This window comes from Notamacropus eugenii, chromosome 3 (genome assembly GCF_028372415.1).
Source record: "Notamacropus eugenii isolate mMacEug1 chromosome 3, mMacEug1.pri_v2, whole genome shotgun sequence".
Taxonomy (NCBI): domain Eukaryota; kingdom Metazoa; phylum Chordata; class Mammalia; order Diprotodontia; family Macropodidae; genus Notamacropus; species Notamacropus eugenii.
Window position 1 is genome coordinate 184,338,420 of NC_092874.1, and position 16,295 is coordinate 184,354,714.

The window sequence follows — 16,295 nt, forward strand, 5'->3', positions numbered from 1 at the left end:
CATTCAGGGGAAAATGGATATTCAATGAAATAGAGGTTTTATATATATATAACATATTTTCATATTGACATACAAGTAAATTGAGTGTAAGTGAAAGACAGGTGTGCAAAGTCACCAGACTCATTTTCTCCTCCAGAGCTATCTGGGTCCTGTGGTCAGATATGGATCAGTACAACCAGAGATGACTAAGGATGCAATGAGGGACCATGGTCTTTTCAAGCTAAGGTCCTGAGCAGGTCTCAGTTTGACTGAGGGAGTGCCCATTCAGTGATTAGGGCCTTAAAAAAATGAGGCAAAGAATGGTCTTTAAAAAGAAACACAATGAAAAACTAGATCTGGGAGGGAAAACCTCAAGGTTTGTTTCCAAAATAGAAACAATTTTTATTTACATTTCCTTCTGAACCAATCAGCGTCCAGTGACTAAGTGGGGCTGGGGCTGGGACCAGAGTGATTGGAGATTAAGGCTGGTCTTCAAGAGAAAAAAGCCAAAACAACAACCACAAAAGTTTCAGAGATTAAAATTTATATTCCCCTGGAGAAGAAAAAAGAAAGAGAAGAAGGAAAGAGACAGAAAGAGAGAAAGAAAGAGCAAGGAAGAAAGAGAAAGGAAGAAAGAAAGAAAGGGTGTTTTCCAACAAAGTTCTCTACTCATAGAGGTTTGCTGTTTGTCCCTCATTCTCAGAGGCTCATAACATAAGAGAAGTGATGCTGATGTGGTTTTGTTTGGCTGCAGACTTTGAGAACCTCCTTGAATCTTCCCACTAAATCTGGTCTTTCATATTTAAATCTGTTACCCTTAACCTAGCTTGGCCCTCCATTGTCTGTTAATTTTAGATTAACCTACCTGCTTCCCACTCAAACCCTCCATTGTCTAATACCCCCCAATTACCTCCAGTTATTTCTCACCCTTGATTACATCACTAGTTACCCCAATCTCATCAAGATCCTCCTTAGAACCTCCTCTCAGACTAGTAGACCACCCCAAGATCCCTCCCACAGTCTTTCTGTATAGAAGTTCCATCTCAGCAGTAAGGTGGTACAGTGGATAAAGCACCAGTGCAGGAGTCAAAAGGACCTGAGTTCAAATCTCACCTCAGACACTTGACACTCACTAGCTGGGTGACCTTGGGCAAGTCACTTAACCCCAATTGCCTCATCCTGGGTCATTTCCAGGGATCCTGAAGAATATCTGGTCACTGGATTCAGATAGCTCTGGAGAAGTGAGGCTGGTGACCTGCACAGCCCTCCCTCACTCAAAGTCAAGTGCAAGTCATGTCATTATTTCTCTGATGGCATTGTCTTCTTAGGCAACGAAGGACGAACACACAAACACACACATGTTCCATCTCACCTCCATGAAGGTGCTTAGATTCAATCCAGCTCAGACTGCTTAGCTGAGATTTTATCTGGCCCACTTGTCGATATGTGTCACACATGCTTAGGCTCCTTAAGAATCAACCCAATATGGCAAATCTTTAATAAACTTTGTTTTATTTTGGATGAAAGAAGGCTTGAGTCAAATTCATTCAGCAGGACCCTGTGTGTTGGTATTTTGGGGTCCTAAGCATCCCAAATCTCATGGTTCCCTGACTCCAACAGTTTGGGGTACTGGGAACCCTGACATGCAAGGGTACAAGGGTCTGAAAGAATTTAACCACTCAAACCTTCTTTCAGTCAAGGGGCAGTTGATTGTATCACCAGTTTCTATTGGTGAGATTCTAAGTGAACCTGTGCAATTTAGTAGTTTCTTCTTTCTCTTCCTTCCTTCTCTCTCTCTGTCTTCTATTTCTTTCTTCTCTTTCTGTCTGTCTTGCTTCTATTTCTTTTTTCTTCTCTTTTCACATCGGATATCACACCCTTACCTGCCTATGCTCTGCCCAAAGGGAATGGAAATTTTAATCTCTGAGACTTTTTTGTTATTGTTTTTTCTCTTGAAGACCAGCCTTAATCCCCAATCACTCTGGTGACTTAATCACTGTTTGAGACCCGATCACTCAGAATGAATGTAAATAACAATTGCCTCTGTTTTAGCCAGAAATCCTGAGGGTCTTCCTCTCCTAGAGACCATTCTTTGTTTCATTTTCTTATGCCCTAATCACTGAATGGGCACTGCCTCAGTCAGACTGAGACCTGTTAAAAATCTTAGCTTGAAAAAGTCAAGGTCCCCCACTTCATTCTGGGGCATCTCCAGTTGTCTTGATGCATCTCTAACCACTAGATCCAGATAACTCTGGAGGAGAAAGTGAGGCTGGTGACTTTGCACAGCCCTTCCTCACTTAAATCTAATTCACTTGCATGTCTTGGCATCATTTCCTTCATGTCCTGATCCTTTTCCAGAAGGAAGAACAAACAGCAGCATTTTCATATTAGTCATGCTATAAAAGGAGAAACAGGCCAAAGAAAAGAATCACAAGAAAATAATGGAAGTGAAAATAGTATGTTCTTCTCTGCATTTAGATTCTGGCAGTTCTTTCTCTGGATGTGGATAGCATTTTCCATCATGACTTCTTTGGAACTGTCTTGGATCATTGCATTGCTGAGAAGAGCCAAGTCGTTCATGGTTGCTCATCACATAATGCTGCTGATACTATCTACAATATTTTCCTGGTTTTGCTCTCTTCACTTTGCATCAGTTCAGGTAAGTCTTTACAGGTTTTTCTGAAACCATTTTGTTTGCCATTTTTTATAGTATACAAATAATTCATTATAATCATATGCCATAATTTGTTCAGACATTGCTCCGTTGTTGGGCATTTTCTCAATTTCCAATTCTTAGCCACTTCAAAAAGAACTGGTATAGTATTTTTGTAGAAATAGGTCTTTTTCCTTTTAAAAAATCTCTGGAACACAGATGGGTATTGCTGGATCAAAGAGTGTACAAAGTTTTATAGGCCTTTGGGCATAATTCTAAAATGCCCTCCAGAATAGCTGGATGTTTGCTTTGGTGTCCCAATTTTCCCACATCCCATCCAAAAATTGTCATTTTCCTTTTCTATCACATTAGCCAATCTGATAGATGTGAGGTGATACCTCAGAGTTGTTTAAATTTGCATTTCCCTAATCAATAGTGATTTATAACATTTGTTCATGACTACAGATAGTTTTGATTTCTTCATCTGAAAACAGACTCTTCAAATCCTTTGACCATTTACCAACTGGTAAATTGACGAGGTTGAGGGGTGATGGGGACCCTAAAGTACCGACAGTCTGGGTCATGCTCGAATGAATTCAACTCAAGCCTTCTTAAAGCCAAAGAAAACAAAGTTTATTAAATATTAAAGATTCGCCAAATTGGGTTGCCCCTTAAGGAACCTAAGCATTTGTAAAGCTTGTATTCACAAGTGGGCCAGATAGAATCCCAGCTAGACAGGGTCTGAGCTGGATTGAATCTGTGCCCCTTCATGGAGGCAAGATGGAACTTAAATACAGAAAAGAGTCTAGGAGGGATGGGGTGGGGGGGAGGAGTCTGGTAGTCCAGGGTGATGGGAGGAGGAGTTTAGGAAGGGTCTTGAGGAGAAGTCCAAGGAGGGAATCCAAGGAGGGTCCAAGGCTGGAAACAGCTGGAGGCTATCAGGAGATATCAGACAATGGAGGGTTTGGGTGGGAAGCAGGTGGGGCCAATCCAGAGACCTTGATAGGGGCAGTATGGGAATGGATGCAGATCTTGATGGGAGTGGTCAGCAGCCTGGAGAATGGAGTTTTGATGGGATCAAGGGTGGGGGGGGGGTGAAACCGAGACTTGAGTAGAATGATAATGAAAAGCCACGGGCTTCCTGAGACTGCTGGAACAAATGGGAAGATTAGATTTGAGTAAGAAAGGCCAGATTAAGTAGGAAGATTCAAGGGGAGCTCAAGGAGGTGCCCAGGGTCTGAACCCCATCAAAATAACTTGTATTCTTATAAATTTGACTCAAGTCCTTACATATTTGAAAAATGAGGCCTTTATTAGAGACTCTTGCTGTAAAGATTGTTTCCCATCTTTCTGCTTTCCTTTTTAATCTTGGCTGCATCTGTTGTTTGTGCAAAACTTTTAAAATTTAACACAATCAAAATTATCCATTTTACACTTCCTAATCTCTTGCTTGGTCATAAATATTATTCCCTACCTCATAGATCTGACAGATAAACTTTTTTGCTTTCCTAATTTACTGAAGGTATTGCCTTTTACGTCGAAATCATACTCATTTTTGGCATACGGTGTAAGATGTTGGTCTATATCTAGTTTCTGCTGTGTTGTTTTCCAGTTTTCTGAGGAGTTTTTGTCAAATAGGAAGTTCTTATTCCAGAAGCTGGGGTCTTGGGGTTTATCAGACATTAGCGTTTGGCCCTTGCCGGCAGGAGGCAGTTTCAGAAACCAAGACCTTTGTCCCTTACCCCAAAAGATTTTGGGTCCCATTTGTTTGAGGGGGGAATTGATGGGGTGATGGGACCTGGAACCATAAAAGGAAAAGATCATATCTTCGAAAGCAACCTAGTCCCTGAATTTCTCATATTTCACCAGCCCAGATCATTGGCATCTCTGCCCAAGGCAATATCCCACCCCAGCTCACCTAGATCACCTAATTAGCTTACTTGACATTCCTTTCACTCTCATTTGTCTTACCCCAGACTAGGAGGAGAACATACCTACCACACTAGATATCCCATTGAGATAACCTAATTAGCTTACTCTATAGTACTTTTACCATAGCAACTGCACTCCAGACTATTTACCACTCCTTAATCCTATCCAGATCCTTTCACTGTCCTTTTTGTAAATTAGCATCAGTCTCACCCCCAGTCACAGATTCACTAGGAACTCTGCCCACTTGTATTGGTGTTACAATAAACTGCCCCTTTACTGGAAAAAAATGTGATCCAATTACCCGACCAAGATCAAAGAATCCACATGATGCTGGAGATTCTACAAAGCCCCATAGCATTTAGGTGTATCCTTTGTCTTTATGGAAGATTTACTAGGGGATATGGGTATCAAACAGGCCCAGGGGATTAGAGGGATAGATGGGTTGTAATCTACATAGTGGGAGAGAATGCCCACATAGTACATATCTTGGATCCCTGGAAATATTGAAGTAATGACGTTTTCCCACAGTGCCTAACATGATATTCTGCATTTAATGAATGCTTGTTCAATTGGATTGAATTACTCTGAAACTTGGAACGTCCCCTCATTACAAGATTGGAAATTATTCCATTTTTTTGTATTTGGATCCCCAGGGCTCAACAGTGCCTGGCACATAGAAGCCACTTAATAAATGCTTGCTGATTGGTGCACTTTCAAACTTCTGGCCCTGCCATGTAGCTTTCCTAAAGAAAAAATAAGTACTTTTAAAAGACTGTCCTCTGAGGAGATAAGGTGTTCATTCTTCCATTAAACAAAATGAAATCTACCTTTATAAAATCAGAAGGCAAATTAATTATCTCTGAAATCTCACACCATTGAATTGCCATTCTAGTTTCAGGAGCATGTTTATGATAGAAGTTCTCGAGCATAGATAATTTTTTTTAAACGTAGTCAGCAAAACCCACGTCAAAGATCTTATCCTAAGAAAAGAAAGGGCTTTTAAAATGAGATCGTAAAGTCGAAATGTGTGTGTGCATATACCTACAGGCAGCAAAAAAGCTGTAAGGAGGAAGGGCAGCTGTAAGTCGACCTAGTGGAAACTCTCTGTAGGTGACCTCCTCTCCCTCCCTCCCCCTCCCTCTACCTAGGGAGGGGGAAGGACGACTGCATACTTGAGCCCTTGTCCTTGAAGGCGATTGAGTGAGAGGAGGGCAGGCGTCTCTCGAGTTTCCAATCACAATAGAGAAAGCTTAGAGTCAGTGGAGGGCGGTGGGGCCCCGCCTCCTCCTCTCTCCTTGTAGCTAGGGCACGGCTGGAGGAAGAAGTAGCTGCTTCTCTTCTCTCTTCGGGACAAACTTCATCCCAGGCAGTCACCTACTCTTTAGGCAGGTAAGCTTGGTCCTGGACATTAGTCCCTTTGCTCCATCAGGGAGGCGAGAAGGGATGGAGGTGCAGCGCAGTTTGGGGGCGGGGTGAGGGGAGTCGGGGCAGGAGAGAAGGACCCTGGCAAGAAGGGTATCTTGTCCTCCAACTCTAGCGAGCCTTGGCATTTCTTCACAGCCTCTAGGGTCTCTCCTCCCCGCCCGCTCCTTCCCCTTTTGCAGAAAGGGGAAGAGAGGGAAGCTCTGTAGAAGGTACTGGTGGTGGATTTTTTTTTTCACCGCACTGCAGCAGAGAGGGCCCCGACTCCTGTCTCTGCAGCATGGCAAAACTTGTTGCCTGTGGGAATCCGCACCCAAGCCCTGAGGGCCCTTTGTGTCCTGGAGAGGTTCACTGAGTTCTCATCATCCTGGTGCCCGCTGGCAGAGGCCCAGGGCACTGTGCCCGGAGAATAAGGAGGGAGCTGAAAGGGGAGAAGTAAAGGGGTGGGGGAAGTTAGCAGAGCATGAGGAGGAGATGGAGGGAAGACCGAGAAGTAGGACAGAGGGATAGGGACGGAAAAATTCCTCACTGGAATTTCTCCCAATTGGAGAGAGGGTGGAGAACCGCCTGGTCGGGATGCCCATCACGGATATGGATGGTGATGCGGTGCAATAGTCCAGGGAACGGGAGAAACACAGGATTGATCGGAAAGCAAACGCTGTGCTACATACAGGGAAGAAGGCATAGCTCCCTAGCCGGTGCGTGTCGAGTAATTGGCTGTCCAATTCTTTCCAGGCCTTTCTTGCTGGGTTTTGTTGATCTCTCCATCTCCGTATGCTGGCTCGAAATGGCCTAGTCTCTCTCCAGAGACCTTTTTCTGATGGGAGCTGTGGCTGTTACTGTCTCAGCATCTTCTCCTCTGCCTTAGCTTCCGCGTACAGTGCGGTGCAGAGCAGAGACGCACGCGGGCTGTATGTGTGGGAGGCAAAAAGCATGCCGGCTGCCATTCATGGGTCCCGAGTGGGAGGTGGGAGAGGGGCCATTGTTTAACTCCAGAAAAAGGGTTTTTCTCTTTTTTATCCATAACTTTTGTTCTGATAATGTACACGCACCTGCAGCAGACTATTAACCGAGCCCACAAAATCTAATCCTGAAAACAACAGAACCTCTCAAAGTGATTGTGATGAATCCTACATGAAACCTAACCCTTTACTAACAGTTTGCAGTGACTTCAGTGTATTCTGACTTTACTAACAGTGTAGCCTTTATTAAAAGAAAGCGAATACTTAAAAACTTGAATATTATTATGAACATTATCAAAATCTGTTGTTTGCATTGGCCTTTATTTTTATAGCTTGTGTTGCTGTGCATCCTCATTTCCATTGGTTTTCTTTACCCTGCATCACTGCACACAAGGCTTCCCTTATTTCTTGGAATTTTTCATATCCACCATGGCTGTGAGTGCAACTCATACCATGTAGTATTGCAGATAGCCATGTTATGCTATTTGTGAACAGATAAATCTTAATTTTCTGTACAAGTGAAAGGGTTCAAGTAGTGAGGATTGTGAAGGTAAAAGGTCTGAACAATAAAAATATATGTACATAGACGCATATATTTAAAAGAACTATACTTGAGAAAGATCTCCTAAAACAAGGAGCTTTGTAATTCAAATTAATCTCTGGAGGGAGCTTTGAAAGGCCCTAGAGGGATGAGCAAGAGATAATAAGCCTGTTTTCTGCCATAAAAGCCATGGTTCTTAGCACCTTCCTGGCTTGTTTTTATTAATACTCACCTGCCTATGTCTGTTTTCATTCTAAAACATGTCTGGGCAAATAATGCGAATACATTTATGTAGGTGAGAAGGATGTGGGGGCTGGGTTTGGGGGAGTACAAGTTTTTATCCTGCCTGTATATATGTATACAACTAATTCACTGAGCTGTGCTTTCACTAATCCCTTTAAGACAGCATGTGAGTGCATTGTAATCATCCAAATAAATCCACAAGGAAGACATCATTGGTTACATTGAAGATCTAAGTTATAAAATGTCCAAGTTGGGACACTTTGTGCACTTAATGTTGCTTTTTCTATAGCTAACATTTAACAACAATAAAAACAACTAGCTTCTTACAGTGCTTTAAGGTTTGCAAATTGCTTTACAGATTTTATCACATTTTCTCCTCAAAACAACCCTGGAAGGTAGGTGCTATTATCCCCATTTTACAGATGAGGAAATTAAAAGCAGATAGAAGTTACCTGGTTTGTCACTTGTCATTTCATTAGCCAAATGGCTAGTAAGAATCTGAGGCTACTTTTGAATTCAGATCTCTATGTCCAGTGCTTGTTTCCCAACACACACTTCTCCCTACCTCTAGTCCAGTGTATATTTAAAAATAACAGTAGTCACTTTAATAATAGCCAGGAAGTAGATTATACTTTCACAATTTTCTAAGAAGGGAGGTGACATTTTTTCTTCTGTTTCTACTCTAAAAGGATGTTTTGTTTTTTTATCTGAATATCATAGATATTTGTTTTTAGGTAGGAAAACAGAAGGAGTTGCATAACTTTCATCTTCCTTTCAGAAAAAATCTATTGGGGTATAAGAGAAAGTGCAATGTTTGTATTTGAAAAGGCAGTATCTGCATATTAACACCACAAAGGATCATGAATTATGCATTGGAAGGGAAAATTGAGGTCATTTACTCTAGCACCCTCAGTTGAGGAAACATTTCCTATTTTGGTGCTTGTGGTGTGGAGGTGACCTTGAGATCTCAAAAGACTGCAGTGGAAGACACAAGACCCAGTACGTCATAGGATGCAGGAAGGGGCTTCTGGTATGACTCTAATTGTTTAGGTTTAGAGTTGGGAGAGCTGGTTCAGGTGTGAAAGAATTCACTTGGACCTTCTCTTTTAGCCAATGGGAGCTTTTTTATTTTATGTGAAAAAGCACCATGAGCTTTCTGGCTAAGTGAGACCCTGATATTTGGGGGAATTATGCTTATAGAGGTTTCAGCATGATGTAGTTTCAGAAGTTTTTATGGGGGTTAAAGATATCTTTAAAGACAGGACAATATAACATAGGATGAGAGACAAAAGCAATTCTTTTGGTACCGGTTCTAGATAAGGGGAAAAGTACGTTAGGGTGCCTTCAGGTTATAGAATAAACTAGGGGCTTCCCAAAAATACTGGAAAAACAACGCTTAATATTTTTAACCCTTAAGGCACTGTTTGTATTGCATCATTTCCTCACTCAACCACTAGTCTGGAGAAATCTTGTCTTTAATCACTTTTCTGGTTGGTCACATCCTGGTTTCCTATCTCATGTTCTGCTTGCTCCATCTGCCTCAAGCACTCTTTTCTACCTCATCACTATGCCTAGTCATTACATGTATGTCTTATGGAGGACTAAGTTTGAAATTAATTGTAATAAGTTTGGTCAGTAAGTGATGAGTTTCATTGACCGTAGCAACTCATTAAACCAAACACTAATGTTTAGCAGGCCTACAATGGAGGAGTTGCTATCTATGTGAGCTGAGGGAATAACCACAGGCACGAAATTATCTATCCAAGAATTGCCTAAATCTATTCAACCTCAGCTCTTGGGAAGACAGATTGGAAAACAAACCAAAAGTGACTTCTAAGCACTCACAGTAACTGCCATAAAAATTCTTGCCCATGGTTCCATAAATCTTCATATAGTTATATTTCTAACTCATACTTTAGCATATAATTTCTTTCACATTTCAGGTAATTTTTATTCTTATTTTGACTACTGTATATGAAGGAGGAACCCTATCAGTAGCATAGTTTTTTGTTTTAGTTTTCAGTTTTTAAACTTAAAAAGTTTTGGGTTCCAAACTCTATCCCTCCCTTTTCTCTCCATCCCACCCCCATGGTAAGCAATCAGATGTAGATTGTACATGTAAAACATTTCCATGTCAGTCATGTTGGCACAAAAAGATTCAAATAAAAGAAAAAAAAGTGAAAAATAGCATGCTTCAGTCTGTATTCATCACTTCACCTTGGAAGTGGATGAAAGCTTCATTAGTCCTTTGGTATTATCTTGGATTATTGTATTGCTGAGAATAGCTAAGTCATTCAGAGTTCTTCATCAAACAATAGTGTTGTTACTATGTACAACATTCTCCTGGTTCTGTTCACTTCTCTATGCTTCAGTTCATAGAAGTCTTTCCAGGGTTTTCTGAGATCCTGCTTGTCATTTCTTATAGTACAATAATTCCTTTGCAATCATATACCACAGCTTGTTTAGCCATTCCCCACCATTCCCTTCACTTTCCAGTTCTTAACCACCACAAAAATTGCTGCCATAAACATTTTTGTGCAAATAGGTACTTGGACAAAATGTCTTTTTATGTCTTTGGAATATACTTAGCATTGGTATTGCTGTTTCAAAGGGTATGCAAAGTTTTATAGTTCTTTGTGCATAGTTGGATGGTTAGATCAACTCACAACTCCACCAACAGTTTAGCATGTAATTTTTAAAGAATTTAGCCCCCTGAAAACACTAAGCACAGTAACAGCCACAATATGCAAGAACTGTTTTTCATAAACTTAGCCCTTCACAGCAATGCAAGGACCTAAAAATATTTCCAAAGGACTCATGATGTAAAAGACCATCCACATCTAGAGAAAGAACTGTGGAGTCAGAATGCAGAATGAAGCAGACTATTTTCTTGCCTTGTTATATTTTGTTTTGTTTTTCTCATGCTTTCTCCCATTCATTTTAATTCTTTAGTACAACATGACTAAGGTGAAAATGTTTAATGGGAATGTATGTGTGTAGAAACCATATAAGATTGCATGCCCTCGGAGGGAGGGAGGGAGAGAACCTATGGAACTTATGGAAGTGATTGTTGAAAACTGAAAATAAATTAATAAATTTTTGGGGAAAAAAGAATTTAGCTCCCTGGTCTCCCTGAGCACAGCAGATTGGAAGCAACTAACTACTTTAGAAGGGATATATTTTTATATGGAGAGGAAAGGGACCATAGAAGGAGAGGTGACATTTAAAAATAATACTAGAGAATTCAGAAAAGAATAAAATAATGTTGAAATGACAACCCTGAGATATCATTGAAAGACTATTAGTTCTCTTTATACCAAATTATGATAAGCATTCAGGGGTATTTACATAACAATGGTTCAAATAAAAACTAATGCTGAAAGGGGTATCAGTAATTCCCAAAATACTTGTGTGAAACCACTCGTTCATCCCATGGATTGTCATCTGTATAGTTGTTCATTTCAATCATATTTGACTCTTTATGATCCTGTGTGGAGTTTTCTTGGCAAAGATCCTGGAGTGGTTTGCCATGTCCTCCTCCAGCTCATTTTATAGATGAGGCAGCTGAGGCAAACAAGGTTAAATGACTTGCCAAGGGTCACACAAGCGTCTGAGACCAGATTTGAACTCAGGAAGATAAGTCTTGACTCCAGGCCTGACACTATTGTGCCATTTAGTTGCCCTATCTCTATAGTACTTGGCATCTATTGATTTTAGTGCTGATAGGTGGGAAGAACCATTGATTAAAAGACAGATGATTTCGTATAACCCCCCAACAGGATATACTCTGTTGTACCACTTGCCATTTACCAGTAAGACAGATATTTTCACTGAAGGAAATTAGAAAGCAGTTTTATTTTGAATATATTCACCAAGGCAAGTCTATGTACATTTATTTATCATCCTCAGTGGTATGGGAAATACATGGTAAGTAAAGATAGTCACTGCCCTCCAAGACTTCACAATATAAAAAAAAAAAAAATCAAAGGAGTTGCATCCCTACCCCCAAACTCCCATTCTCTGGTTTGACAGATCTGTCTTCCTGGTAGAATGTTTTCTTTCAAAATAAAATCTACATTAATATATTTTATATTTACATCACTTTAATTTCCCAATACACTCCTTCCCCTCACAGTCATCCCTTATATCAAAGATAAAAAGTTCAAGAAAAAACCAGTTCATCAAAACTTAAATACCATAGAGAAGTCTGAACATTACATGCAGTGCCTCATATCCATACTCTCCTACTTGTGTCAGTGAGTGGGGATGTGCCTTATCATGTCTCTTCTTTAGATATAGCTTGGTCATTATCATGTCACAATATTCAGTTTCCATTTTTTTCATACTATTTTTTCCATTTACATTGCTATGCTCATTTTAAAATTACCAGCCTTTAAAGATGTTATCTAAAATTGCCAATTTGCCCTTTCCTTTTTAACATTTGAAGTAACTGGATAGAGTGCAGGAGTTAAAATTAGGAAGACGAGTTCAAAATCTACCTGATAGTAATTAACAATCACTTAACATCCCTTGTCCTCAATTTTCTCATCTATGAAATGCACATAATAGTAATACAGAGTTGTTGTGAGACTCAAATGAAATAACCTGTAAAGTGCTTCAAATTATTTAGAGCACATGGGTCAAGTTTTCAGAATAGTGACCAGGCTTCATCCAGAAGATACTGTCAGCAACTGTATTAATACAGCAGGTAAAATCAACTGGGCTTAGCACCTGGTTAGCAAGAATAAGGAGTAAAAATAGGAAACAACCAGATGGCTAGTTTGAGGTCTCCCAAAGGAGTTTCTCCCCAGGCCATCTCCTGTTAGGAGACACCCTCTGTCTGGGCACTGGTTCCACACATATTAGTTCATTGTTGTTGTATTTTTTTTTTAACTCCCAATTTCTTACTTGTTCCCAGGATGCTTTTTTTAGGTCTAGCTTAAACTGTTTTTGGTACTTGAACTTCACGTCTGTTTGAGTACATTATAAATTTAATAGCACAACAGAAAGAAGGGTGTCATGGAATAGTGGATAGATATCTAGCCCTGGCATCAAGAAGAACTTAAGTTTCATATCTGATATATATTGTCAGCCCAGGCAAGTCACACAGACTCACAGTGCCCTAGGTCAGAGGTATCAAACCCCTGCAACTCCTTAGTGCAGCCTAAACCAGATTAAAATATAATTGGGAAATGCTTAACAAGATAAAAAGTGATACACAGGGATCTTCGTGTATGGATGAGTGGCCCCATTTATATTTGAATTTGATACCACTGCCATAGGTGACTCTTTTAAGACTAAAGGATTTCAGAATAGGTACCCAATGGGAAAGGGACTTTTCTTCCTGGTAGGTCCCTATACCAATGAAATTATAGGTCTGGTCCAAAAAAAGTACAGATAAGGACCATCCCCAAAATTAAGGTGCTATTATGAATGAAATCATGTTGAGCAAACTTGTATGTTGATTTAAAAATGCAACAAGCAGGTTGAGATATAAAGGAAAGACTCATGTTGAAAATGGAGGGGGAAATGAATAAGAGGAAAAGATTTAGAATAATGTTAGCCAAGATGAAATTGTGAGTGACTCCTTGGATTAAAATCCTCCTTTAAATGCTTTTTCTATTTAAAAAAATACTTTCTGAATTCCTCATAATATCTTAGGCATATCTGATCTTGTGCTTTAGTTAGCAAAATGCTCCAGTAACAATGTGAAGATCCTATCTCAGTTCAAGTATACATCTGCATAATGTTTTTTTTTTCTTTTTTCTTGCAGAACAAAATGGCTACTCTTAAAGAAAAACTGATTGTTCCAGTTGCAGAAGAGGAGGCAGCAGCCCCAAACAATAAGATTACTGTTGTGGGCGTTGGACAAGTTGGTATGGCCTGTGCTATTAGCATACTTGCAAAGGTAACATTTCCAGAATGGCAAATATAGTACATGACTATTGTAACTTGGACTAGTTACATACACATTCTCTGTGTTCTTTTCAGAAGTGAATCATGTTATTAAAAGGAGAACAATTTAAACTTATTTTTGATAATCTAAAAAAGAACTTTTTATAGTCCTGTTACTTGGGGCCCAATGAATAATTGAAGAGGGCATAAGCGATCTGTTAAATTGACAATAGGGACCTTGGAACTGGTAGAGTACAAATACCTTTTCTCTCCTACTCTTTCTTGGTCCCTATTAAGGACAATATTTTTTCCATTCCTCGTACCACTTAGCAAGTTCTAGCTAGCACCATACATCCTTCTTCTAGGCTAAATCTTAAGTAATTTTCCTTTGGTTTAGATTTCTTTTTTAGAGGTATTAAAATACCTATTAAATTTTATTTTTTCCTAATTTCTTCTAAAGCTTTGTTTCATTCTAATGGATTCCTTAAATGTAAGGGGAGGGGGAAAAAGACAAGCTTTTTTTCTTCCACTGAATATAATGGATTGTTGTACTAATTGTGAATTGTGCCTGCACAATGCCTTGACCATGCACTTTTAGTATTTTCAGAATTCAGATGTTTTAAGTTCTCAATATTTTACTTAGTAGCAGAAACTCAAGAAATGGACCTAAAAAAGCATATTATACAATTGGTCCTGACAATAATAGTTTCCTAATAATTTAAAAAGGTTCTCATGGAATAACTACCTTTTGAGATACAAAATTAGTTCCCAATTAGTTGAAGTGTTCAAGTGGAGGCTAGGTGACTGCTTGTCAGAAATGTTTACTGGGACTTGATATTTAAGATGAAGGCTGGACTAGATGACATCTAAATTCATAGGTTGGTTCATTGTTGTCCTTCACTCTTGAAGAGGAACAAAATGACATCTCTATGTTAGAGTCAAGTTACAGAGTGTCTGCCTGGCTGGTTAGAATGAGCTTTGAGTTCTCAATCACAGGTCTGGCACAAGTGGTCCATGGAAACATTTGGGGTGGATTCTTTAAATGTGCACATCTCATATTTCTTTTGATCTACGTCCATTGTGCTTTGCTCATAGAGCATAGCATCTTCTTTGAGGGCACACCATGCTGAATAGTCGTGTGCCATTATCTCCCATGTCATGCAATCAATTCCAGAGTTCTTCAGAGAGACCTTGCGAGTGTCTTTGAACTTCTTCTAATGACCACCATGTGAGCACTTGCCTCATGTGAGTTCCCTGCAAAATAGTCTTTTAGGCAAATGTATATTTAGCATTTGAACAATGTGGCCAGCCCATTAGAATTCTGCTCTCTGTAGTAGAGTTTGAATGCTTGTCAGTTTAGTTTGAGAGAAAGGACCTCAGTGTCTTGGTACCTAATCCTGCCAGTACATTGGATCATAGAGTTTAAAGGGGTCTTGGAAGTCACTACCTCCACCACTACTACCACCATTAGTTCCATTCTGCAGATGAGGAGACTATCAAAGAGGCTATGTGACAAAGTCACACAGGTAGTGAATAACAGAACTGTGATTAGATTTAGGTCCTTTACCTCCAAATCTTTTTACCACACCAATCCTGTCCTTGACAATTCTATGATTTTGGGAAAATCAGGGACTACAAAAAATGGGCTACTTTTTATTTTCCTTTATCTAATATAAATGTATTGGGTATCTGGAATTTAGTGTAACTACAGAAAAAAAAACATCCCCAATACCCAAGTTTTCCTATACAGTTTGAAAAAAATTGCTCTAGCTACATATGTATTTTCTCTCCTAGAATTTAGCTATTTATAATAAGATGATAGGACCTAAAATTTTTTTTCCATCCACTTTGGAAAATTTGTATTTTTTGTGGGGCTGATATTAAGCTTTCCAGATATTGGGGGAAAAAACTTCTTTATTTTCACTAAGGGACTTAATTCCCAGGTTTTTTCAAGTAAATGAAAATATTTGGTTTTTCAAAAAAAAAAATTTCTAAATTGATTGGGCTTAATAGACTTATTATGTACCTTCCAAATGTGTAAAAGTATTGTGTTAGGTACTGGAGATCTCCAAAATAACAATGAGGGCCTTATGTTCCAATGGCATTTATTTCTAAGACTTGTGCAAGAAAGGCCCTTTTATTTGCTTTAAGCAGAAAAAAGAATTTATGAAATTGATAGTTCAAGTTTCTTTTTTAATTGGAGCATAAGAACTTCAAGTGGAGAGGTGAGAGAACGCAAGATTGGTAAGGAAGATGGATACTACCCTATTAAGATACTAAGCAGTTACAATGTTGTATGACTTCAGAAGCCACAAAATGACTGCTAGAAGCCATAAGTCTGGTAGAGAAGAGAAAAAATGGTTGTAAAGCTAAGGTCTGGTCTACACTGGGGCCAAATAGCTTGAAGAAAACCATTTGAATCATTGCTTACCAAGACCCATAACGCTAGTATCATGGCTAATAACTTTGTTTCTTAGTAACAAAATGACCATTCTCACAATAAAAGCTAAATTATTATTCTTTCAAACAGTATTTTGGTAACATAAGCAAACCTACTTGTATGTATATGTTATATAAATATGATATAATCTATAAATGTATGTATATAGGTAAATACATGCATACACATATATACACACACACAACCCTCAGCTATATGAATTAATAG

The 16,295-nt window shown here is 39.2% G+C and overlaps 1 protein-coding gene across 4 annotated transcripts in view; it reads left to right on the forward strand.

The window, feature by feature from the left end:
- The first annotated feature begins 2,462 nt into the window (after positions 1-2,462).
- LDHB (lactate dehydrogenase B) overlaps positions 2,463-16,295 on the forward strand; it is a 34,312-nt gene continuing 20,479 nt past the window's right edge. Inside the window, exons 1-4 of one of the 4 annotated variants that reach the window (XM_072653537.1) lie at positions 5,860-5,953; positions 6,722-6,897; positions 8,091-8,127; positions 13,506-13,640. In XM_072653537.1, the coding sequence (XP_072509638.1) occupies positions 6,761-6,897; positions 8,091-8,127; positions 13,506-13,640 (309 nt within the window). In that variant the 5' untranslated portion in view covers positions 5,860-5,953; positions 6,722-6,760. Of the gene's footprint in view, positions 2,639-5,730; positions 5,954-6,721; positions 6,898-8,090; positions 8,128-13,505; positions 13,641-16,295 lie in introns of those variants that run through there. The other 3 variants (XM_072653540.1, XM_072653538.1, XM_072653539.1) reach the window with 3 other exon arrangements.